The 11695-nt window shown below is 42.9% G+C and overlaps 1 protein-coding gene across 1 annotated transcript; it reads left to right on the forward strand.

Moving 5' to 3' along the window:
• The first annotated feature begins 3534 nt into the window (after positions 1–3534).
• Positions 3535–10776, forward strand: LOC146171648 (uncharacterized). Its single transcript, XM_084586467.1, has 8 exons — positions 3535–3555; positions 5247–5489; positions 5643–5813; positions 6460–6646; positions 6725–6967; positions 7412–7583; positions 8681–8829; positions 9593–10776. The coding sequence occupies exons 1-8, from the start codon at positions 3535–3537 to the stop codon at positions 9778–9780; spliced, it is 1374 nt and encodes a 457-aa protein (XP_084442593.1). The 3' UTR covers positions 9781–10776.
• Positions 10777–11695: the final 919 nt, after the last annotated feature.

An 11695-nucleotide genomic window follows, 5' to 3' on the forward strand; every position in this document is an offset into this window, starting at 1 on the left:
CAAGAATGTGGGATCCCATCCCGGCCTCGGCAGCCGCTTTTCGATGGAGACGAAAGCAAGGCGCCTATGTTCTATGCGATGTCAGTGCACGTTAAAAAACCCTAGTTGGTTGAAATTTCCGGAGTCCCCCACTATGGCATCTATCATAGCCTGGGTCGCTTTGGGACGTTAAACCCCGCAAACGAAACCAAACCACTGTAGACAAGACTTATGTGCAGTTCACGATCCCGGGCGTGGTGCATTTGGTTAAAGTGCTCAGCTGGCAATGCGAGGGATGCAGGTTCGATCCCCGGCGAAGACAGGATTTATTTTTAACTATCATCCTCACGGTATACAAAGAGAATTATGCGTTTCATAATCCCGGGCAAGGCGTAGTTGATTAAAGCGCTCAGCTGGGGGTGCGAGGGATGCAGGTTTGATTCCCGGTGGATGCAGGATTTTTATCTTTCTGATGACATTAGTTTCAGGTGATGTCATTTGATTGAAAGGTATAGTGTGATCGAACGAACGCCGACACTGTGAGCCATAAAAGCGCAGCTGCATCATTTTTCGAGAATTCTGCGATATTCAAGAATTTGAATCTCCATAAGCTGTCGGTAATGCTTGCAAAGTGTTTTTGTGCTATCATTAAAACTGATGAAGTAATCAACGATTAAAATTCGAGCTTCTCCTCACAGCACTGAGGGACTGTGTAGAAGCTCGATGATGACGTCACGGACGGTAATATTTCTTCTTTTCGTTGCCTTTGCCCACATCCTGCGGTGCCTTTTCTGATGCCACCAAACAATGTTTCTGGGCCTTCAATTTTGGTAACCTTGTTTTTACTTCTTCCAACCAAGCCGTTCTATGCGGGAAACATACCGGTACCGTCAATGACATCATCATGTGCCCCCCACACGTCGCTGTATGGTGCGGAGAAGCCTGATAGCCGAAGCGGTTTAAATCGCTATTTGCACCATTGTTTGAAATGCTAGCACGAAGATATCTCGCATGCTTAACCTGGAAGCTGTAATCATTCGATTCCTCGAAACTCGTCAAAATCTACAACCAGTGCAGTTTCCCTTTAAAGGCTTTCGCCTTAATACAGTGCTCGATGTCATGCTGACGAAACATGTAACGGAAAAGGACAGCCTCAGTATCACTGCCTACCTTCAGCGTGCAGAAGCAGCCCGACGACTTGCCCAGCTGCGCATAAAAAGCCAGCAAGGCACCAATGCCTAACGTAATCTACAATGACAATGAAAATTACAAGCTAGGATAGGTTTGGATGCTGAATCACCATCGTGGATTTAATGAAAACCATAAATTTTATGCTGCTGTTTCCGCAAATCAAATTCACTTATCTAGATGAAATGGGCTATGGAATTGTCCCCAGATGCTACTGACAGCACCCCAGCGTGATTCCGTTCTCTCAACGGTAGGGTCCTCTGAGCAGCGTCACCTGGCGACAGATAGCGGAAATATTGTAAACAAGAAGGGTGCATTTTAAAGGAGTATAGACACCAATTTTCGAAGCGTCAGAAGAGATGCGATTGCTTTCCCAGATATACAGAGATGCTACCCATGCAATGCCAACCTCTTTCGCTGCCGCGAAGATATTTTAATTTGATTTTAAACACAAGCCAGGCAAAGGACCCGTTTTTCAAAATCCATCAACAGCGACATCATTGTGACGAAAACGTGATCAAAGGTAAACAGCATGACGTCATCAAACAACCATGACGTCGAGTTGCCAGAGCAAAGAACAGTGACGACACACTAACATCCTGTCTGTTTCATTTGTGCTTGCTCGTGGAGGTACACGCTGCTGCTCGCTTTCCGCACGAGTGCCTCTCACGCGTTTGAAGCTAAATATGGCTCATAACTGTGTTGTAGACTTCTGCCAGAGCAAAACAGGCGAAGCGATTGTGTTCCACGGCTTTCCCCGCGATGAAGCGCAACGCAAAGCTTGGGTAGACTTTGTTCGCACGTCCGGACGCGCAGATTGGATTCCGAGGAAGGGGAGTAGCATTTGCTCGCTTCACTTCACGCCGCAATCTTACAACTTCAACCCGGAGTTAATGGTGCAGTTCGGCATGACAACTAAACAGTCACGCTTGAAGCCTGGCGCCGTGCCCAGCATTCTCTACACCACCAGCGCTGAAGTCGACACAAGACCGCCGAAACGTGCGAAGCATCAGGTTTGTAGATCGATCAGCAATTTTCATGCAGCGTGTATGCCGTGTTTGACCACTAATTGGAACAAAAAACGCAGGTGAACGTCGACTCGTACAGCAGTACTTCCAGCTTGCAAGTTGACGACTGCAACTTGGTGTCCGAGTTGGCAAGTGCTGGTATGTCATTCGCTTTCACGCGAGCATTGGCGGCCCCCTTCTACACATCGCGATAGCGCTTGCCTGGGCGCTCGCGCGGTGTAACACATCGCAACAGTAGCTGCGCGTGGATTTTGTTGAAGTTGGCATGCATTTCTAGACCTGCAGTGTTTACAGCGGTATAAAGAGGCGGCGTAAAAGAAGAAGAAGAAAAAAAAGAAAAAGCCCCGCCTTATGACGCGATTGTGTTTTGCACACATGAACGACGTTTTTTCGCTATTTCAATTTTTTAAATTTTGTTTTTATTTTTGTACACCGTACTTTTTAGCATCAGCAAGCACGGTTTGTTGCAATCTGAGCAATTTGACACCTTTGTACGCATTTTGTTCAGATATTTCAATTAATAGATCAATTATTGTACCTAAATTTGTATAAGGCAGCTCATGGAGTCGCAATGCCAGGCATGTCTCGTGTCACCTCATGCGAAGAGCTGAACATGAGTGTTTCATTTTTTTTTTTTTTTTTTTTTTTGCATATATGATGGCAAGGGGTGATTATGACCTCTGTTAAAAAAAAGATAGTAACAAGGTGACATTCAGTACATGCAGTACATGTGTGGACTGTAGTGAAGTTTGCATTTCGTGTCACCTTATCAGAGGATCACTGTTAACCTGAATTCGAAGAGCTTGGGAGTAGATTTTTTTTTTTTAATGGTTGCATATTTGTTGATATCGCCTTATTATGCAGGCACGACTACACAATGCCCAAGCAGCTCTGGGTCAAAAAAAAGTATAGCGACACAAGTTCAGGCACAAGTGGCCATGAAGTCAATTCAAGTAGAGGTTAAACCTAGAACCAGATCCTTTGGAACGCAGACTGACAACTCAAGGAATGAAGTTGGTGTGTATGCATTCACTACCTATATTCTGATATAAAGCGTGCAGTCTTGTGCTCAGTTGCATAGTTCCTTAGCAAGCTAAGTCATCTGAGGAAGTGAATTTTGATAACATAGGTGCTCATGCGATGCTTTTACAGAATGCCAGACAGAACTTGATGCTGATGACTTTTTGCCATTCATAAATGGAGCCAGACTGTGCTCCACGCCTCTAGCCTCGGAGCCTTCACTTGATTTTGTTGATGACCCTAATGACAAATCATACCGGCCTTCACTGGACAACACAGCAGCGTAAGTGCTGGAGTTGCTTACCCTGAACTACCTGCCATGGCAGCAGTAACCTTTTCTGTAAGTGTAGCAGAGATGACGCTGCAACTTCATTCTGCAAATTGAGATAGGAAATTATTTGCCTGCACTACACATATCTATTGTAGCCTTTATGAGATCATGCCCACAACTGCACACTTTTCACTTGTATAGATCATCGTTCCACATTATCTTTTGTCAAAACTTCAGTTGCAGATTTGCATGTGTTATAACTAGTTCTTTCGTCCTCCTTTCTGTTTTTGTTTATACAAGAATTCATTCTAGTTAGTGAAAAGCCAATTTAAAAAACAAACATTTTCGTAAAACAAGCACTACAGTCATCCATCTTGTAGAAGAAACATTGTTGCATCAAGCACGATGGCACCCCAACCATAATGAAGTAACTGTCTGCAGAGAATGAGCCTGAGAGAGGAAAACAGTTATCCAGTAGTGAACTGACAAAGTACATTGGCTTACAGGTCGATTCATGAAGCCTGTCTAAACAGGAAATTCATTGTATACGAGGGATGTCTCCTGGAGTTGTTCAGGTTCTGCAGCACGTGTCATCTTCCTGCTGAACCTATGTTGGAGGTAAGCAAGCTATCATAGCGAAATTCATGCCCAGCTGTGCTTTCATTACTTGTCATTCCTGGCTGCTTCTTAAAGTTATGTGTTGCAAAGTACAAAAGGCATAGTGAGTATAAGTGTCCGTACAAGTAGGAAGCTACGTGGAGCCTGTTATATAGGACAAACAGGACAATGTATTAACAAGAGACTACTGGAACACAAGAACAACTTGGAAAGCGGCAAGGACAAAACATTTCTGGTCTCACATTGCCAATCATGTGAAACAATGAAAAAGGAGAAGTGCACTCCTATGTTTGACCAGGTTAGGATTTTGTATCGCCACAAAGATGACGAGAGAGATGGTTGAATCATATTTTATTTCAACGGACAATAAGTGTGTCAGCAAGACTTCTCTTGCTCTTTCAAGCAAAGAGGTATCTTTTTGAGTGACTTTTTGTGCAGCAAGTGAACCCAGGGGTTGTTTCACGTGATTGTTTTGTTTTCGTCTGTTTTTATCTAAGCATGCTATGGCTTGACTGATTAGTAACTACAAGTGAATGATTTTGCCATTGCTGCTGCTGTAGCTAACATTGTGCTCAAAAGAACTGGCAGTGAGAGCAGCTGTAAAGACGTGGGCACTATTTTTTGGTGTTGACTTAAAAGAGATGGCCATTGAAATACACAGTCAAGAACTCGCACGAAAAATTTAAAGTCATTGCGATTTCAAAAATGTATATTATAACCTTATAGGGGTGTGCTGATGTTGAGACTTACTTACTTATTAATTACTTATTTACTTATTATTTATTTACTTATTTATTACTTATTTATTTCCTTCTTTAGCCTGACCAAATGAAGTGAGATTGCCAAACTCACCACGATGTGAGGGCACTCTGCAACTACTAGCCCTAAAATTCACCATGTGAAACTGCAGGAATAACACTAAATGTCAATGTTATTCATTCAAAGTGGCACTAACTGTGTCCTTGTCACAGGAAGATTACATTGATCTAAATGTCTCCGAAATTGTTTCCTTCCACTTCCTGTTATCAAGCCTCATTTTAATAATAATTTTGAAATGAGAGCAGTGCTAGTCATAGCGTGTACATTTGAAGGAGCCACAGGCTTGCATTGGTTCATTATTGCAAGCTTTCTTTAATTTTCAGGTGTCTAGCTCAATGGCCGTCATCACAACAACATGTGAGGAGGGTCACCGCTGTACTTGGTTCAGCCAGCCAAGGCAAAAAAACTTTCCGTGCGGAAATGTTGCGATTGCCGCAGCAATTCTGTTTGCAGGGTGCAGCCCTACTCAGGCCCTCCATTTGTTCAGCCATGCTGGAGTGGCTTGCTTTAGCAGGCGAACATATGACCGCATACAGAGCCGCCTCTTATTTCCAGCGGTGCAGAAGGTATGTAGATTTTGTGAGCCGAACCTGTGGTGAACTTTTGCATGCATTGCTCAGAAAACATGTATTTCTGACTAAACAAAAGTCGGGAACAAAAAGTTTTCATTTCTATTACAATCATGTCACAAAGCATATGGTGTTGTTTTGTTACCCAAGGTGTGGCAAGAGGAGCGGGAGGCATTGCTCGACGCACTGAAAGTGAGGAGCAATGGGGCAAAACTTGCTGGGGACAGCCGAGCGGACTCCCCAGGCTATAGTGCCAAATATGGAACATACTCTTTGCTCGAAACATCTTACAATAAAGTCATTGATGTCCAGCTTGTGCAGGTGAGAGCAAACTCTTCTAAGCACCTAACCATTAGTCATACCCATCATTTTTCTTACATGTTAAGATAACTCATCACCTTTACTGGTGTTTGTTCAGCCTAGCAGGCACATAAGCAAATAAATGTAGAGAAATGAGAGGCTCATTATGAGATCCACACTAAGGGAGGCGACAGCCACTCATGCTTTCTGATTAATTTGAATTTGCTGTTTGAAGTAAAGTAATCATAGAAAGAATTGATGAAAGTATGAGAAAGAACAGCCAGCAGTATGATTGAAAAACCACGTGTATTGCATTTATTATTTTAGGGAATATGGTGTAAGTATGGCATATACATGCTAATATGTTTATGGCCTATGTTTCTGGTAACGTCTGGAATCAGGCTAGTAGTATGGAAGGAAAAGTCAGTGTTAAAAAAATGTGCAGCATACCATGCTTCACGACTAAAAGTTTGTTTTTTCATGTTGGCTTTCAAAGCAGATTATAAAAAATTGTCTGCCATGAATTGTTTGCCGAAAAATTTGTTTTCTGGTGGGCTAGTTGCCACAGCAGTATGTTTATTGGAACAGGAATCATTTTGTACTAGTCTTGACTACAGTTTTCTTTCCAGAAGTCTAGCTCATTATTTAAATATACAATTTCTTACAGTCTACTGAAGTCACTTGCAGTGGCAACATGGAGTTGGAGGGCCTAAAGAGGGCCTTGGCCTCTTTGGATAGCCATGGGATTACAATCAACGAAATAGTCACTGATCGTCATCCTCAGGTACGAAAGTACCTTCGGACAAACCGGGCGAAGACAACTCATCTCTTTGATACATGGCACGTGAGCAAAGGTCAGTTGCAGAAGAATGCACTTAACACAAAGACAACATGCTTCGTCACTTTCAGTGATACCCATGTTTTCTTTCCAGGGCTGAGGAAAAAGCTTCTTGCCGCCTCAAATTCCGCAGATTGTGAACTGATTGGGCTGTGGACCAAGTCCATAATCAATCATCTTTATTTTGCGGCGAGTGCTGGTGCTGGCAGTGGAGACCTGGCTGTCCATGTGTGGCTGAGTCTGCTGAACCACGTGCAGAATAAGCACCATGGCCACGGTGGCCTGTATGACAGGTGCCAGCATGGCCAACTGCAACCACGAAAGTGGTTTCATCCAGGTGCTCTTTCTAAGTATTAACATCATCTTCATAGAATTTAGAATGATATTGAACAGCTAAATTGCTTGTTATAAATTAAATAGATGCCTAGTTATGTTGGAATGGTTCATGGTTCATGAAAGATTCAATCACTAATCTCTGAATTTGTTAGTTATAGATTTAACATTCAGAAAGTTTAACAAGGCCGAGAGAAAAGAACCTTGAAATATAGACTAATTTCAAACATTATTACATGTCATGGTGTTGAAGTCTTAATATGCATTGAGCATTTCTTGTATTTTATCTGAGCAAAAGTGTACCCTTTACAGTCATAATGAACCTATGCAGAGGCACACCACTCAGTTATGAAAACAGACATTTAGCTTGTTTTTGTGGTGATGCAAGCTTCCTTGCAGTTTCTTGGTACTCAGATCTGTCTTGTTATTATTGCATATATTGTTTCAGACTCAGATGCATTCAACAAACTTTGCCGCCTCTTGAACTGCAAGCGTCTCCTGAATGACATTCGGCAGTTGTCACCCCACCAGCAAACATTTGGTGTGGAATCGTTTCATGCAGTCATAAACCGGTTTGCACCAAAGGCTTATGCCTTTTCATATCATGGAATGCAAGCAAGGTGGGTCTGCTCAATCAAGGTCCAGCTGCCTTTCAAGCCTTGGCTAACATGAATTCTTTATAATTATTACAGTTCCAACTGTGGCCTCATGATTTATAGCAAAAGAATGCTCTCTGCACTATTTCAAACCTGCCACACCAATTAGCAGTGCTAAGAAAGTGGGCCACATATGTCCCCTTAATGCAGTAGGCACTCTGAAAAAGTCGGGCAAAAATAACTGCTGGCTCTCTTAAAGGGAAAAGTATTTATTGCAGTGAAATGAAGGAGGCTATTCTCTAACCAATAGTTTTCTTAGTGTTTAAACCATTAGTTTCCTTTTTGAAACATGTTTTGTTTCTTTCTGCATCTTGTCTTTGTCACCTGTAACACTCATGGTTGGTGTATGCTGCAAGTTCAGCTTCCTTACACACACATCACTTTATTTTTCAGGCAAGTGTTTAGTATTATTAGGTTTGGTTAGGGACATATTGATGGAGATGGTCTAATGCAGTTCTCAGCCATGAATGTGTTGGGGACCTCTTGAATAACATGAGCCCCCCCCCCCCTCTCCCTCATGTTATTCAAGAGGTCCCCAACACATTAAGTGGCATCTGGTGCTTTCATTTTCTACAGAGTGCTGCTACAGTTCCACGAGCAGGCCGCGGAATTCCGATTGAGCCAAAGCTAAACAAACCTCTAGAAAGCCCTAAAAAATTGAATTTTGCTGTGAATCGGATGCCTCTGTTTACAGTGCATCCTGATTTATATCCTGCACTTTACGGTCTGCATGAGTTGCTTTAATGCAGTTTTCATTGTGCATGTTTTCAGGTGTGGGTGTTGTGGCTCCATCAAGCAACCTTGCCAAAATGGCCTTAGCAGTGTCATGGTTCTAAGAGGCTTGTGCCTAAAAACTTGGTGACAATTTTCATGCCACAGCAATAACAGTAAAACAAGCAGCTTGGTCAAAAGAACAGGATGAAAAATATGCATGTTTTTGCTTATATTTTCTTCCTTTTGTTCTTTTTCCTCTCAATGTTACCATTTCTTTTGTAATTATATGTTGTTGCCCTGTCTCCGCTTGGAACTTAGACAACGGTGCATTATATGACACTTTATAGGACTGCCTTGTCGGCTCTACATTATAATGAGAATGCTGGCAACAGTCACTCGGTGACAAAAAGTGGAGAGCGGCGATGGCAGCGGAGGTATCCAAAAGCGAGGAAAGGGGAGGTCACCGTGTGCCCCATCAAGGAAGCCCCTACTTATGGTTTGTAGAGCGTTTTTTCTCAGTTTGCCATGCTTGAATAAGATAATTGTTTTATAAAAGTATTACATATTACACTTCCTTTCATTGTACACATTATTGTGCACTAGCAGAAGGTTGGAAAATTGGCAAAGATAGTGAGTACAATTGTTTTGTCTACTGGGGCCTGATACTGAAGGATTAAATCGCGTTGAAGACAGCTGCACTTTAAAATAAAGGAAATTAAAATGCCTCTCCGCTGTGCAATATCAGTTCAGTGCACATAAAATGCACCAGATTAATTATTTTTTTGTGATTGAAGAATAATCTGGAGCCTTCCTCAGTGGCATCACTCATGGTCTGTACATAGCCTCAACACAACCCGAAACTTAACTGAACATGCTAGAAACTTATTGTGCAAGTTTAACTAGGTTAACTTCAGTAACTATCAAATAGCATTGTTCTCTATATCCATGCTCGCCAACAAAGGAATGCACACCTTTTCTCCCTCACAGGTCATTATGCGGGATGTAATCTTTTTTTGCTAGCAGGTTTTGGCTGTCATTTTGATGCTGAGGTAAAAATGACCCAGGAGGCTGTGATGCTTTTCAACTCTAGCCTAGTTGGCTAGTGCGCACAATATCTAGAGGGGCCGTGATCATTAATTGATAATTCATTGTGCGACACGAAGCCAGTAAAGGAAGTAACTGTAAGACTGACTAATTGGTTTATGCTTCCATTTTATTCTGCTTGCTCAAAACATTTGTGTCTTTATGTGCTCTTGCAGGGTATGTGGGTCCCCTCCTCTGTGCTGTGCAGGAAGAAATGGACTCAAACAGCCAGGCTGCCAGGCTGCTGTCCCCGCCACCTCTCCTCACAAGTGCTTATGAGGTCGTCAACATATCGGATCTCGTGGAAGTGTGCAGGTCACGTTATGAACTGCATGACCGCCCAATGCCTAGCACATCTGAGTGAACCTTCTTTGCAGACGATGATAGTGTCGGCTTCAGTTAAAAGAAATGCAGACACCTAACTTTAGTTGCATATGTTTTCTTTTCTGTAATGATGCATAGCATCTTGCTAGTGTACGTGGTTCACCACATGATACGCTTCTATTATTGCTAAACAACCTATAAGTTAATTTCTTTTCTTTTAATGCTTCAGTTTAAATGACCAAATGATAGCCCAGATGTCAAAAGTAGGTTTAGGTCACTCTGTGCATGAAAAGTTAAAGTGTAATTACTGATATATTGTTTATTGTCGTTCTATGAAGCTAGCAGGCACGTTGCAGTGAATTGAAATAATGACACGGGAATGCTTATGTTGAAGTTTTTCTATGGCTCACATAGCCAGATCAAGCAGTCTATTAGGGATAGAGTTGCATGCCGGCTATTAGGGTGTCCCTGTGTAATGACAGCCTCTCACCTGGTGCTGGTGTTGCAGTGGGCCATTCAAGAATAATACGATGGAGCTCATGCTCCTCACCTCGTTCCTTTCATTGCACCTGTGCCCTACACCGCAGTTCTAACATTTTATGGCCAGCCTATAGTACACCTACTGTGAGGCCCACATTTTGGTTTCCCAAAGCTATGGTATGTCCCTTAGCAGCAGATCCTCACTTTGACTCTTACCATAACTGATATACCTGTGGAGCAGCGGAAAGTGGCTTGCGTCCATTATCAGCGCCATTTCCACCTCGCTAAACGCTGCAGCAAATATCACCTTTAGCTTTCTGAGACAATCATCTTTACAAAGTAACTATATGCCCTATAGTTGCCAGCAGCTACTTGCAATTCTCCGGCATTTACATTTCTCTTCCTTTTTTATGGGCATCAGCCATTCCCTAGAATGGACACAATTTTACCATACACTCCTGATAGCAAGTGCATGCCCCTTTCGGAGGCAGCCATATGCGCCAAAGTATGTTGCTAGCTAGACCACTCTTTTACCCAGTGGTGTCGCTAGGGTCACCCGCACCCGGTGCAGAGGCACGGCTCCCCCCCTTCCCCCCCTCCCTTGTTTTAGGCACCAAATCGCAACTTCCTTTCTACCTGTTCAGTCCTCATGGTTTGCTTCAAAGTCAAGTTTGCTCTGCACCTAGCCACGCGATGCGAGTGATGTGGCTTTTTTTTTTCTTTTTTTAACACTTGGACGCAGCGATCGTGCCCCACGATTGACAATTCAGCAAAAGATCACTTCAAAAGCACATATTTCCGAAAAACGCAGAAACACTAGCACGTGTAAGTAGCGAGGAAATTCACTGAGCAAGCAGCTTAAGACAAGTGATTCGCCAGTATGACACCATACGTTGTACTAGTTAGGTCCCAAGCAGAGCCCTTCATATGCCATATATGCATAGGTGAAAGCCTTTTACTTTGCATTCTCAACATTTAACTTTTGTCCTCTCGTTTCCCCAAAAGGTGCAAGCTGACTTCTGTATTCAGACTGCAAAGTTACCAACATGCAGTGATGCCATACAAACAGGAAATATTGAGCGCGAAACGGTTTTTGGAGCTGGGAGACGGTGGGCGTCTCCGGGCTCATTTTCTTTTTAACGCTTTCTGTTGCATTTCTCATTTTAACAATGACTTCGCCTTTTTCGGAGAAGGAAGGAAAGAACCACAAAATGCACTACGTTAGCACTCTTGAGTACATTCACTCTTAATTCCCCTTTTAAAGCACCTGGCCTCACTAAAGGTGCCCTCCTTCTCTTTTTTTTTTTTTCGTCAGCGCGTAGTAGAGAGGCTTGCCATTCCACTGAGCAATGGACATTCCATGCCTTTCAGCGTTATGAAAGTGTGAGGCAGTTGTGTGACTGGGCCGAAGATTGAGGGAGGTCAGCCATTGTTGGTGTTTGCACTGCCACTTCATCATACAAGGATGCTATGGG

This window comes from Amblyomma maculatum, unplaced genomic scaffold (assembly GCF_055883805.1).
Source record: "Amblyomma maculatum isolate TAMU_Amacu unplaced genomic scaffold, ASM5588380v1 scaffold_19, whole genome shotgun sequence".
NCBI lineage: Eukaryota > Metazoa > Arthropoda > Arachnida > Ixodida > Ixodidae > Amblyomma > Amblyomma maculatum.